This window comes from Labrus bergylta, chromosome 3 (assembly GCF_963930695.1).
Source record: "Labrus bergylta chromosome 3, fLabBer1.1, whole genome shotgun sequence".
In the NCBI taxonomy this organism is placed as follows: domain Eukaryota; kingdom Metazoa; phylum Chordata; class Actinopteri; order Labriformes; family Labridae; genus Labrus; species Labrus bergylta.
In genome coordinates, this window is record NC_089197.1 from 35,705,431 (window position 1) to 35,720,543 (window position 15,113).

The 15,113-nt window shown below is 42.7% G+C and overlaps 1 protein-coding gene across 1 annotated transcript; it reads left to right on the top strand.

Moving 5' to 3' along the window:
* Positions 1 to 9,713: 9,713 nt before the first annotated feature.
* Positions 9,714 to 10,778, top strand: cart3 (cocaine- and amphetamine-regulated transcript 3). Its single transcript, XM_020641465.3, has 3 exons — positions 9,714 to 9,936; positions 10,308 to 10,391; positions 10,497 to 10,778. Exons 1-3 carry the CDS (start codon positions 9,757 to 9,759, stop codon positions 10,602 to 10,604), a joined length of 372 nt encoding a protein of 123 aa, XP_020497121.1. The 5' UTR covers positions 9,714 to 9,756; the 3' UTR covers positions 10,605 to 10,778.
* Positions 10,779 to 15,113: the final 4,335 nt, after the last annotated feature.

The following is a 15,113-nucleotide window of genomic DNA, read 5'->3' on the forward strand; positions in this document are numbered from 1 at the left end:
TATATTGATTAATGGTTATTGATGACTATTGTAATAATGATGTGTTGATCTATTATTAATTGTGGGTTTGTTAACCCCCAAAGGGGGAATTATGTTCTAGTTTGAAAGGTTGAATCATAACAGAAACACACAATCTGGACAGCAACAGGCACAAACCAATAAGTATCTAACCTCTGAATTTAGCCAGGTCATGTTCTGATACACGTACACATATACACACATACACACATACCCACACACTCTTTCCTGTTAAGAGACCAGTTGTCTGTCCAGGAAACTTCTAGGAAATGTTCTTGATATAGCACACATGTTGTAATTGCTCACTGTGATGATTGGGATGTTACAAAAGAAATAAACAGATCCTTGATTCACAAGCCAGAGTCTCTGATTGTTCAAGAGCATTTACTCTCCTACACTGTCAGCTGGGGTTGTCATGGGGCTGACGGTGCCTCCCACATAACACAGACTCTCATCAGCCCCACAGTCAGAGAACATCAAAGTAATGTGAACATCAAAGTAAAGGCTGAATCTGTTTTTATGTGTTACATTAACGCTCACTGGACTTTAAATGTATTTTCTTTACATGCACTCTGTGAGGAGTTGTATCTTGTAACTGTATAATGACTCCTTTGTTACATCTATTGTACATTTTGTGTTTTTATATTTTTATACTCTATTATATTTATTGTTTTCTTATCTTTTTTAAATCTTAATTTAAGTTCTATTTTCACTTTATTTCCTCTGTTTTTGCACCAAAATACCAAGACAAAGTCCTCAAATGTGCTTGGCAATAAAAAACTATTCTGATTGTGATCGGTATTTTAGTAGAAAACGTATTATTTGAATGACATGTTACCATGGTTACATAACCTTCCTGTTTCCGTGACCAGTTCACTCAGTGACAGAGACCGTGTGGAGGCAGGTCCCATCAGCCTCTGATCTTCCAGGTGACCTCATCTGTCTCTCTTGATGTTGTGGTATTTCTGTGAAGAGTGCAGATCTTCAGGCTGTATTGACTTTTTGATTCCTGTAGGAAGGTTAGAGCTACAACCCCCACAGTGCTCCGCTTCATTTAACACATTCACATTTAAACAGTCCGCTTATACAGGTACGCACCAAGGTCTTACCTGAGGACAGTCTCACCTATACACATGGAGGTCCACACCTGAGGACTGTCTCACCTGTACACATGGAGGTCCACACCTGTGGACTGTCTCACCTGTACACATGGAGGTCCACACCTGTGGACTGTCTCACCTGTACAGATGGAGGGGAACACCTGAGAACTGTCTCAACTGTACTCATGGAGGTCCACACCTGAGGACTCTCTCACCTGTACACATGGAGGTCCACACCTGAGGACAGTCTCACCTGTACACATGGAGGTCCACACCTGAGGACTGTCTCTCCTGTACAGATGGTCCGGAGGTCCACACCTGAGGACTGTCTCACCTGTACAGATGGAGGGGAACACCTGAGGACTGTCTCACCTGTACAGATGGAGGTCCACACCTGAGGACTCTCTCACCTGTACACATGGAGGTCCATACCTGAGGACTGTCTCACCTGTACACATGGAGGTCCACACCTGTGGACTGTCTCTCCTGTACAAATGGAGGGGAACACCTGAGGACTGTCTCACCTGTACACATGGAGGTCCACACCTGTGGACTGTCTCACCTGTACACATGGAGGTCCACACCTGAGGACTGTCTCACCTGTACAGATGGAGGGGAACACCTGAGAACTGTCTCAACTGTACTCATGGAGGTCCACACCTGAGGACTCTCTCACCTGTACACATGGAGGTCCACACCTGAGGACAGTCTCACCTGTACACATGGAGGTCCACACCTGAGGACTGTCTCACGTGTACAGATGGTCCGGAGGTCCACACCTGAGGACTGTCTCACCTGTACAGATGGAGGGGAACACCTGAGGACAGTCTCACCTGTACAGATGGAGGTCCACACCTGAGGACTCTCTCACCTGTACACATGGAAGTCCACACCTGAGGACTGTCTCACCTGTACACATGGAGGTCCACACCTGAGGACTGTCTCACCTATACAGATGGAGGGGAACACCTGAGGACGGTCTCACCTGTACACATGGAGGTCCACACCTGTGGACTGTCTCCCCTGTACAAATGGAGGGGAACACCTGAGGACTGTCTCACCTGTACACATGGAGGGGAACACCTGAGGACAGTCTCACCTGTACAGATGGAGGTCCACACTTGAGGACTCTCTCACCTGTACACATGGAAGTCCACACCTGAGGACTGTCTCACCTGTACACATGGAGGTCCACACCTGAGGACTGTCTCACCTATACAGATGGAGGGGAACACCTGAGGACGGTCTCACCTGTACACATGGAGGTCCACACCTGTGGACTGTCTCCCCTGTACAAATGGAGGGGAACACCTGAGGACTGTCTCACCTGTACACATGGAGGGGAACACCTGAGGACTGTCTCACCTGTACACATGGATGGGAACACCTGAGGACTGTCTCACCTGTACACATGGAGGTCCACACCTGTGGACTGTCTCACCTGTACACGTGGAGGGGAACACCTGAGGACTGTCTCACCTGTACACATGGATGGGAACACCTGAGGACTGTCTCACCTGTAAACATGGAGGGGAACACCTGAGGACTGTCTCACCTGTACACATGGAGGGGAACACCTGAGGACTGTCTCACCTGTAAACATGGAGGGGAACACCTGAGGACTGTCTCACCTGTACACATGGAGGGGAACACCTGAGGACTGTCTCACCTGTAAACATGGAGGGGAACACCTGAGGACTGTCTCACCTGTACACTCTAATGGTAAATACTCAATCTCCTTAAGGAAACATTCTATCTCCTTAAGGCCACACTTTATGTATATGTTAACATGGCAGCTAAACACAAGATGGCTACCAATGAGGGTAAAGAAGCATGGATTTAAAAACATACACACACACACACACACACACACACACACACACACACACACACACACACACACACACACACACACTCTCTGTCTCAATAATTGCAATCTAGATGTGTATTATTATTGTGATGCGTGTGGGCAGACAGGACCTGAAGTACAACCTTTAATTAGCTCACAGTGACGTGCACACACACACACACACACACACACACACACACATAAATACAGTGAAGGCCTCGCTATGACAAGATGACAGAGCAGATATCAGATGAAATAATATTACAGGTTGGTGGAGAGTAGGGTTGCCACCTTTCAAGCAGAAAAATAAAGGACACCCCACAGCGGGGCACAGCTCAGTATGGGCCTGACCACCACTGGCCCAACAATGGGGTGGGGCACCAGTTGAGGTGAATCATGATTTAAAATGTTGTTTTAATGAAGTAATAAGAGTCATCCTTAAAGTTTTAAGTGCTTTATTAACACTTTTTTCAGAAAAATGTACAAACACAAAACTTCAGTGTAAAAGCAGATACAGTAATGTATGCACAATGAAATGCACCTAACAGGACTTCAGCAGATGATTACTACTAGCTAGGCCTATCTAATTTATAACTTAACTTAAACCTAAAATAAAGTTATTAACTTAATTCATTAACAGAGTATTATTGAAGTGCTTTTGACACTGCTGTAACATAGAGGGGAGCAGTAAGCAGATTTTTAATTAAATAAACAATACAAATTTAATAGTAGTTTTATTCATTTATTCTGTCCATGAATGATACTATTAATATGGTTTTGAACTATTTTCTTATTGTATTAATTAAGTGTCTACTGTCGATATATTGATGTTGTATTGATGATATCTTGCCCAGGCCATAGTGTGAATACAGATTAGGCTAAAATAAATGTCATCTGCTTGTCTTATGTACTGAAAATGTTCACACAATCCAAACTATACTGGAATAACCTATCTATAAACAACGAAAACAAAGAGAATATATGAAGTAGGCCTACAATAGTTTCCTTCACATTATATTAATTTTCACTGACACTGATAAGCCAGGCATTACCTTCTACTCACGTCTGTATTTCTGCATCCGTTTACGTTTCAATGGTGCACGGTGCGGGTATCAGAGGCAGCCGCAGACATGTTTCCTACTGACTCCTATGACTTTTTCTCTCCCAATCACTGACGAGCTCTCATTGCTCATGCCTAAACAAACCAAAGAAACCAACCTACAAGTAGGCGGGAACTAACCATAAGAGGCTGAATGCGGGTGGAATGATGCTGAGTTCAAGGCATCTTGGAAATACGGGACAAACTGCATCCCGTATTGATTCAAAACGGGACGCAATATTAAAGTGTAATATACAGGACAATTCCGTATTTTACAGGACGGGTGGCAACCCTGGTGGAAAGACAGCATGCACTCACCTGTCTCTAGGTGCGATCCAGCCAAGTGAGCCCTGATGTGACATCATATTAATAGAAACTTAGGAGCTGTACATTTTGTTGATGGTATATAATTTTTTTTACCTGGACCTGTCCGGTGATGTTTGGATCTAGCAGGTGATGTTTGGATCTGTCAGGTGATGTTTGGACCTGTCAGGTGATGTTTGGATCTGTCAGGTGATGTTTGGACCTGTCAGGTGGTGTTGGGATCTGTCAGGTGGTGTTTGGGTCTGTCAGGTGATGTTTGGACGTGTCAGGTGGTGTTGGGATATGTACAGGAACATACAGACAAACAGAGATAATTATAATAATAGTTAAAAAAATTATGGTTATTTAAAAGAATCAGAGCTCAACACTGGACATGCTCCTTCAAAGCCCTGCATGTTGTTTCATTAACTCTCCCTGAACAAAGAAATGAAATCTCATAAAGTACCTTCATTATTCATGAATAATTTAATCACTTCAAACAGCTGTTGTTTACAAACACCTCAATCCCTCTATCAGACAAAAACAGAGAGAGGGTGGGGGAGAGAGAGCGAGATGGCGAGATGGAAGCTCAGTGGACAGAGAGAAAAAACATTTGAGTTATCAAGAAGTAATGAGACAAAACAATGACTCACATGTACACACATCTATACACACACACACACACACACACACATATACACACACTCATACACACACACACACACACACACACACACACACACACACACACACACACACACGAACATGGACATGCACAGACACACACGTACTGTATATCAGCTCACAGACTCATTAAAATGGCTGTCGATTCTTCACACTTTGATAAATTCACACTCACAGTTTGAACTCATTAACCTGACAGGAAACAGCAGACTTTAAATTAAAAAACATTGAAAAGAAAACTGGAATCAATGAAACAAGAGGTCACCTGATGAGGGTCATTTGACCTTCACAGTCAGCAGGTTATCATTGACAAGAGAGCCTCCAGAGATATAAACATGTACCATGAACTGCAGTTCCTCCAGTGTCCACTAGAGTCTGTCTCCTGCAGTGAGTCAGTCTCCATAGAGCCCCATGTTAAAATGTCCAACTTTACAGCTGCAGTTCCTCCAGTGTCCACTAGAGTATGTCTCCTGCAGTGAGTCAGTCCCCAAAGAGCTCTATGTTAAAATGTCTAACTTTACAGCTGTAGTTCCTCCAGTGTCCACTAGAGTCTGTCTCCTGCAGTGAGTCAGTCCCCATAGAGCCCCATGTTAAAATGTCTAACTTTACAGCTGTAGTTCCTCCAGTGTCCACTAGAGTCTGTCTCCTGCAGTGAGTCAGTCCCCATAGAGCCCCATGTTAAAATGTACATGATATTGCTAACTCACAGGTACTGTCACAAGTTAGCTTAATGTTGGTTGATGCACAAATCCTAATGTTGCCAATGTAATTTTCGATGGACTCATTCCACTCGTACTCACCTTTTTTGTGCAAAAGATGTCTTCTTTCAAATGTTGTGGTTGCTAACCTGAAGGCTGGTGCTAGCACTGCTAACATTAGCCACACTTGTTAAACCTGTTTACTTGACGACACTGTGGTCCTTCTCGCTCTGAAACTTGACAGTTCATTACAACAATGACTGCAGAGAGAGCCTGTTTTTAGACGGGTCAGATACTCTGAATTTAAACTTGTGTTTGACAGTGAAATGAGTCAGAAGGAACATCCCTTATCAGCTCTTTAGGAAAAATTGTGTGCTGACTCACAGACCATGACTCCATGTCAGTTCTCAACTATCACCTGTTCAACTAGAAAAGTGTTATATAAGCTCAAGTCCATTTACCATTTACCATTCAACGAGTGTTCATCTACATCATCTTCTCATCATTAGCACCTTTTGGTGGCCATAAAAACATCACATCTCTCTCCTTCATGGCCAAAATGAACGGCAGCACTCCACTCTCAGGCTCATGTTTACGAGGGGGAACTTAATAAGATTTGGTAATAATGTCAGTCAGACGGAGATAAATGAGCTGACGTCCTCGGCTTTAAATGAGGGAAGGTTCTCCTGCAGGATGTGAGCCTGAAGCAGCGGAGTCAGAGTTAGTTCACAGACTAATGATGGTGGATGTGAAGGAAACGGCCTGCTCAAACTGAATGAAATGTTACAGTGAAGTCTCATTCATTAAAAGTGCAGTGAGACGTGAGTCATGCAGCCTGCAGCCGCTCACAGCTTGGTCTGAACAAACACACAGCAGAGATCAGAGCAGAGATCATGATCATTAACAAATAAGAGACAGGATTATAACAGGTAATGTGTGTGTGTGTGTGTAGGCGTGTGTGTGTGTGCTTTGTTAGAGGCTTGGTGGTTTGAAATAAATAAAATAACATCAACGCCACATTAAATGTTTTTAGTTCAGTTGAACGCATTTTAATTCACAATCAAATGTTTTATTCAGTTAATGATTAAAGATCAAGCTGCCAACTTACAGTGTTGAAAAATGAAGCTGATTCTTGAGTCCTAAAGATGTAGTTCCTCCAGTGTCCACTAGAGTCTGTCTCCTGCAGTGAGCCAGTCCCCATAGAGCCCCATGTTAAAATGTCTAACTTTACAGCTGCAGTTCCTCCAGTGTCCACTAGAGTCTGTCTCCTGCAGTGAGTCAGTCTCCATAGAGCCCCATGTTAAAATGTCCAACTTTACAGCTGCAGTTCCTCCAGTGTCCACTAGAGTCTGTCTCCTGCAGTGAGTCAGTCCCCATAGAGCCCCATGTTAAAATGTCCAACTTTACAGCCGCAGTTCCTCCAGTGTCCACTAGAGTATGTCTCCTGCAGTGAGTCAGTCCCCATAGAGCCCCATGTTGAAATGTCTAACATTACAGCTGCAGTTCCTCCAGTGTTCACTAGAGTCTGTCTCCTGCAGTGAGTCAGTCCCCATAGAGCCCCATGTTAAAATGTCTAACTTTACAGCTGCAGTTCCTCCAGTGTCCACTAGAGTCTGTCTCCTGCAGTGAGTCAGTCCTCATAGAGCCCCATGTTAAAATGTCTAACTTTAGACACCCATCCAGATGCTCACTAAAATTTCCCTGTGACTGCAAACTGAGCTGGCCAATCAGAGAAGAGCTGGCACATTCAATTCAATTTTCAATTCAATTTATTTTGTATAGCATCAACTCATAAGTGTCAATAAGTGTTATCTCAAGACACTTTACAAAAAGCAGGTAAAATACCTTACTCTTTGTCTGTTAACATTACAAAAGAGCAGGTAAAAAGGCCTTACTCATTGTTATGTTACAAAAAGCAGGTAAAAGACTTTACTTATTGCTATATTACAAAGACCCGGTTCTGGCAGGCCGTCAACCAATGATCCGGTGGGGAGGGGTGGGGGGGCCTTAAAGAGACAGCAGCTGAAGCGTTTCAGGCAGAGGCTGAAAAGAGGGATTTCACTGATGCCAGTATCAGATAAATAAGGAGGTTTTTGAGCTACACATCTTACAACTCTACTCAAGGTGTCTCAGACTGAAATCATTACTGCTAAGAGTGAGTTTAATAGATCTGCTTTAAACCTGAGGCTTTTAATGTGTCATTTTTTAATAACCATTCAATCTGAGCTCTGAATCGTTAATGAAACAGTGACTGTTGTTATTACATTCTGAAATGTAATAGGAACTACTAACTCTGTGGGGGCGGCAGTAGCTCAGTCTGGAGGGACTTGGGTTGGGAACTAGAGGGTTACCAGTTCAAGTCCCGGTGCAGACCAAGTTTGGATGTTGGTCTGGTAGCTAGAGAGGTGCCAGATCACCTTCTGAGCACTGCCGAGGTGCCCTTGAGCAAGACACCAAACCTCCTCTCCACCATCAGCTCCGTCACTCTGACACCTCTCCGTTAGTCCATATGATCCTGTTTGTGTGCATGTATGTATATACTTCAGCCTTTGTGTGTGTTGCATGAGTACAGAGTGTAAAAACTGAAATTTCCCCTCATAGAGATCAATAAAGTAAATCTTCTTTGACTCACATCTCATAATGACAATAGATCATTTCAATCCATCAACCTTTTAGACAGTGCATACAGTATATATGTATACTGTATATACAGTATATATATAAATACTGTTTATATATACAGCATAGAGAGAGCAGGGTGAACTACTACTGATGATGTGATTTTATATTTAAGCAGTGATTTTATATTTTTCATAAATAGATAGAATTAAATAAAAATCAAACCATATTTCTCCCTGTTTGATACCAACAATATAAGTCACCAAACGTTAAGCAACATCTTGTTTTCATTACAAATAGGTGCATATGCCCATTTTCCCCACTTCTTTTTGCACTTTTCATTGAACCCCAAGCTGCTTCGTTCAGAGAATGCAACAATATCTCAGGCATCAAATCAAAATCACATCACCACAAAATTAGTCTACGCTGATGCCACCCTATTATATATCACAAATCCAGTGTCTGGCTACTCCATCAACTGGTCAAATTCCCAGATTATGCCCATAACCACATCCAACTGGGATGCTGGGGCCGAGGACCCCCTCTTAAAACGTTCAGCCAAAGTTATTACATACCTTGGAATTCGTATCTCTCCAAATTTAAATGAATTATTCAAGCTCAACAACACCCCTCATTTGCAAGAAATAAAAGACATCCAGACATCCTGGAACATATTACCATTATTCTTAATAGGCCGCATCTCCACCATCAAAATGAAAATCCTCCCTAAAGTTAACTACCTCTTTGCAATGACCCCTACTACCCCTCCCCCGAGCTGGTTCTCCTCTCTCAATAGTACAGTCACTCGTTTCTATTGGAAAGAATCAAACTGTCTACCATCCAAAAACCCAAACAATATGGGGGACTGGGTGTCCCAAATTTCTACTACTACTTTTTATCAGACCAATTACTATACATCAGGCACTGGACAAACAACACCAACCCACCCTGGTTGGATATTGAAAATAGTTTATCTGAAAAATTACAAATACACACGCTCCCATTTATAGACAAATCCAATAAAACTCATAGCTGAATCATTGTGTTTCAGACGAAAGATGGACTCATTCCTCTCTTCCACACAATGAAAAGACGTTTTCGTACAGAAGTTTTGGGGATTCTCTGTGATGACATCATCAATGTTTTTATTGGTTTACAAAGAAGATCTGAAAGGTAGTTATAACATGATCAGCTGTTTGTCTTTAAGACCATCCAAATGTTCAGAAACAGCTCGTCACTGCAGCTCCGTTGACTCTTTGAGGAAACTTCGGCGGTGACTCACAGGAGGCTGCTACGCATGACACAAACACACAGCCGGGGGTGGAGCTGTGTGTGAGGGGGCTTCATATAAAAAGGTGTGTGTGTGTATGTGGGCGGCTGGACACGATGAGGAGCACAGGGAGCATGAGGAGCTGCAGGCTGTTGCTCTGCTTGATGCTGCTCTCAGGATCCAGCAGAGCCCACCTGACGGAGACCAAATCCCCGATCAGCGAGGACCAGCTGAGCCCCAGAGCACTGCGTCACTTCTACTCCAAAGGACCAAACCTGACCTCAGAGAAACAGCTGGTAAGATCACACCTGAGATTTAACCTGACCTCAGAGAAACAGCCGGTAAGATCACACCTGAGATTTAACCTGACCTCCGAGAAACAGCCGGTAAGATCACACCTGAGATTTAACCTGACCTCAGAGAAACAGCCGGTAAGATCACACGAGATTTAACCTGACCTCAGAGAAACAGCCGGTAAGATCACACCTGAGATTTAACTTGACCTCAGAGAAACAGCCGGTAAGATCACACCTGAGATTTAACTTGACCTCAGAGAAACAGCTGTTTAGTTAACTATGAACTCCTTGACGTACCTGTGAGGTTTGTTTACCTTTGAGATACTTGAGCCTGATGAATCTGAGGCTCTCTCTCTCCCTCTCTTGCCCAGCTTGGAGCTCTGCAGGAAGTTCTGGAGAAACTTCAGGCGAAGAAAACGTCTCCATGGGAGAAAAAGTTTGGCCAAGTCCCTACGGTGAGAAGCACGTTGTAATGATTGATTAGATATTGATTGATTTTAATTCATGCAGAAATAGATAAACGCTCACTCTTTCTCTCTCTCTCTCTCCCTCTCTCTCAGTGTGACATCGGGGAGCAGTGTGCGGTGAGAAAAGGCTCTCGGATCGGCAGGATGTGTGACTGTCCTCGTGGAGCGTTCTGTAATTTCTTCCTGCTGAAGTGTTTATGAGAAACACACACACACACACGTCTTTTATTAAAGGTCACATTTGAATGAGAGCTGAGAAGCATGCTCAGTAACCACATGGTGTTTAACAGAGAGTCTGTGTGAGGCTTGTTGTGACGAGAAGAAGAGTTAAAATTTGTGATGTCATGTAAATAAACTGTAAATATTTGAGTCTAATATCAGCGTCTGTCTGTCATTATGATAATTCATGTTCATAATAAAGAGCGAATCATGTTTTATAAAGCAGTGGACTCATACTTATTTTCTCTGATTCAGTCACATGATCACTTGAAGTTTGTGATGTTAAAATGTTTTTACAGCTGATATTATTCATATTATTCATCATAACAGTGGTGTGCTGGGCAGAGGGGGGACAACAGATCAAAACAGTATGAACATATGAATTAGGAGCAGCTCCATCACTGAAACGATCAACCTTCAGCAGGTTACAGAGACAAGTTTGAGCTAGAATAGAGTCGGATGGGGCAACTCGAGAGTATATTAGGGCCACTCTAGAGTCTGTAGGGGCCACTCTAGTTTGTGATGGGGCCACTCTAGAGTCTGTTAGGGCCACTCTAGAGTCTGATAGGGCCACTCTAGAGTCTGGTAGGGCCACTCTAGAGTCTGTTGGGGCCACTCTAGAGTCTGGTAGGGCCAACCTAGAGTCTGATGTTGCCACTCTAACGCCTTCAGTTATCAGACCTGCTCATGGTACCTACGGTCTCTAAATGTACTATGGGAGGTAGAGCCTTCAGTTATCAGGCCTGCTCGTGGTACCTACGGTCTCTAAATGTACTATGGGAGGTAGAGCCTTCAGTAATCATTCCTGCTCGTGGTACCTACGGTTTCTAAATGTACTATGGGAGGGAGAGCCTTCAGACATTAGGCCTGCTCGTGGTACCTACGGTCTCTAAATGTACTATGGGAGGTAGAGCCTTCAGTTATCAGGCTACTCGTGGTACAGTCTCTAAATGTACTATGGGAAGTAGAGCCTTCAGTTATCAGGCCTGCTCGTGGTACCTACGGTCTCTAAATGTACTATGGGAGGTAGAGCCTTCAGTTATCAGACCTGCTCGTGGTACCTACGGTCTCTAAATGTACTATGGGAGGTAGAGCCTTCAGTTATCAGGCCTGCTCGTGGTACCTACGGTCTCTAAATGTACTATGGGAGGTAGAGCCTTCAGTTATCAGACCTGCTCGTGGTACCTACGGTCTCTAAATGTACTATGGGATGTAGAGCCTTCAGTTATCAGGCCTGCTCGTGGTACCTACGGTCTCTAAATGTACTATGGGTGGTAGAGCCTTCAGTCATCAGGCCTGCTCGTGGTACCTATGGTCTCTTAATGTACTATGGGAGGTAGAGCATTCAGTCATCAGACCTGCTCGTGGTACCTACGGTCTCTTAATGTACTATGGGAGGTAGAGCCTTCAGTTATCAGGCCTGCTCGTGGTACCTACGGTCTCTAAATGTACTATGGGAGGTAGAGCCTTCAGTTATCAGACTGCTCGTGGTACGTACGGTCTCTAAATGTGCTATGGGAGGTAGAGCCTTCAGTAATCATTCCTGCTCGTTGTGGTGGAATTTCTGTAGTTATTTAGATTATACTACAGATGTAATTAGGTTTATTCACTGTTCTCTAATGTCAGTCAGACCTGACAGAGTTCAGTTGTTATTAGAACACCAAGTACAGCTTAGAGAGTGTCAACTGTTCTTCCTGATATCTGCAAGGATGATTTGTAGACTTGTTGTCTGCTCCAGTGTTATAGATGTCACCGTTTAGTCTAGGTGGGTCAATGTGACATGACCCTGATAATGATAATGTCTTATAGGATATATGCGATGCCTTTCGAGAAGTTCGGGAGATGTGACTGAGCAAGACACGAGTACAGAAGTGTGATGTTGACTCATGTCTCCTTCAGAGTATTCATCTGATGCAATAAACTTTCATCAACGTAAGCCATCTGAGTCAACTGAGTCTTATTGTGTGGAGTCAAGTCTTAGTAATTTCTTCAACAATTTGGCGTCACGAAACAGGATATCTACAAACAAAGACTGCTAAGTGCAAACAATTTTTATTCTTTGCTACTGCCATGTCTGAGTTTGACGATATCTAAAGAAACTGTAATTTGGATTAAATTATTGTAAGCTTGATAACATGCAGTTGAATAATATTTACATATAATAGAAGTTGAATAAATTGTCAGTGATAGAGAATCATTGATTGCTTGTATTTGCAAATTGGTGAGAGTTGGGCTGTCGAGCATCCTGCGGGGGTGTCTCGGATGTCTGAGCCAGCTGTTCTTTTTGAGCTGTGACTCGACACAGATAAGATCAAACTGTGAACTTATATCCTAGGGGAGACGTTCCGGGGTGGATTACTAAGAATTCATTTCAATATAGGTAAGACCAGTAGGTGAAATCTTTGTCCAGTGGGACGTAAGACTCTGTAGTCAAAGGGACATCAGAGCGATAAGAATTGTGTGCACAGTGAAGTGATTACCTCTGGTAGTCATTCAATATTAACAGACCCAACAGGTTTTTTTTTTTATAAAAAAAAAACGTATACATTGTTCTGAATATGCAAAGCTGAAATAAATTATAAAAGGTTGCTTAAGTGGACTCAGATGCGGTTGAAATGTTTATGCAATGTTCTAAATGTTTGATTGTATGTGCCTGTTGCTGCTGGTTTTGTTTAATGCTATAATTGCTTTATGCACGATGGGGAATCATCAGTCCACAACAGCGAATAAAACTGAATCGCAAAACAAACATGTCAACAGTAAAGATAAACAAAAACACAGAACATCCACACATGCATAATGCTGCTACAGGTAAAAGCACATCACCCTTAGATGGAACACACTCCAACATACAGACAAGAGATGATTTTATCACACATGAAATATATCGTTTTAGTCAGATATACCCTGCCGATATGCCGACAGGAGTTGTAGGAAGAGAGAAAGGCTCTGAACAGACAGACAGTGCTAGTATTAACACATATTGTATGATTTGGTCTTATTTCGTTTTTATTTTGGTATATATTTTGGTATATGACAGAGTTTAGGTTTCCTTGTTTTAAAGACTCCTATCTATCCTAGTGTTGCTTGGTTAAATTAAATTTTTTGTCTTAAAGTTCCTAGTTTAGTCTTTCGTCTTTCGTATTTCATCTTTTTATTTTGGAAAGTTTCTCTTTTGTAGGGAGTATTGTTAAATTCTTGAGTTCTCTATGTCTTTAGTGTTTCGTGATTCATATTGTAGTTCTTGTCCAAGTGTGTCTTATCTTGTATTTTCTTCATTTCTGTATGTTTTCCCTCCAGTCTTGATTGCCCTCATTGTCTTTCCCTGTGTTTGTTTACCCCATGGCTATTTAGTCTCAGTGTTCTTTCCCTCTTGTTGTGAGTTAGTTGTTAGATGTTGTATGTCGGTCTATGTCAGTGTTTCCAAGTAGGTACCAGTTTTTGACCTTTCATGAATTTTCTTAGTTTGGACTATTTTGTTAAGATATAAAGTTTTGATTTACTTTTGTTTAAAAGTAAAATTATGTTGGTTTTCTGGAATTTTCTAAGAATCTGTAACACTGTCTAATGTTGTTAAACTCGAAGCTAATGCGAAACTATCAAATATTAGGCAATACATTCTGCCTCAAAGAAATCAATTACAAGAATCGATGCTGTAGTTCAATCCCTTTTGATAAAGGTTGAAACTATCAGCCCATGTAATACTCCCATCTTGCCAAACCCGAAGCCAGGCTGCCCTGATGAATTGAGGTATGTGCAGGTCTCAAAGCTATAAATAACATTGTTGTGCCTTCAGTTTCCGATTTTGACGGATGTAAATTCCATTCTGGCAGCAATGCCTGCAGATTCAAAGTACGATACAGTCATTGATGTAAATTGAGATTTTCCTCCATTCCTCTGCATCCAGATAGCCAGTATCTGTTTGTTTTTAAATTCAAAGGCCGAAAGCTGACATGGACCAGGCTTCCACTGGGATTTTCGGAATCACTGGTTAATTTATGCGCTTTGTGTCAGGCGTGATTTGCATGATTTGGAACTATCTGGTGGAAGTACCTTGTTGCAGTATGCTGATGATTTGTTGATCACTTCCCCTTTGAGAGAGGACTGCCAAATTGACTCTGTGTTACTGATGGAAAGACTGGCTGAGTGTGGTCACAGAGCTTCTCTGGCCAAATTGCAGTACTGTCAGCCTCAGGTTAAATACCTGGGACATGTGTTAAGCGAGGGACAGCGACTTCTGTCCCCTGAGAGAGTCAACCTCCTTGCAAACATATCCCCTCCGAGGATGAAGAAAGAACTGCTATCTTTTCTGGGAATTACAAATTACTGTTGTCATTGGATTTTTGAGTATGCTGGAATGGACTCTGTGTTAAGGGCTTCCACTGGACATGCTGCACCCTCTGTTGTGCAATGGAATGAAAACAAGTACTCAACCTTCCGAAATCTTAAGAGGGCTCTTATCTCAGCTCCCACGCTGGGGCTGCCGGACTA

Coding starts and splice junctions, on each gene's coding strand:
- cart3 (XM_020641465.3), top strand. CDS start 9,757: ATGAGGAGCACAGGGAGCATGAGGAGCTGCAGGCTGTTGCTCTGCTTG. Junction 9,937..10,307: donor TGACCTCAGAGAAACAGCTG/GTAAGATCACAC, acceptor TCTCTTGCCCAG/CTTGGAGCTCTGCAGGAAGT. Junction 10,392..10,496: donor AGTTTGGCCAAGTCCCTACG/GTGAGAAGCACG, acceptor CCTCTCTCTCAG/TGTGACATCGGGGAGCAGTG.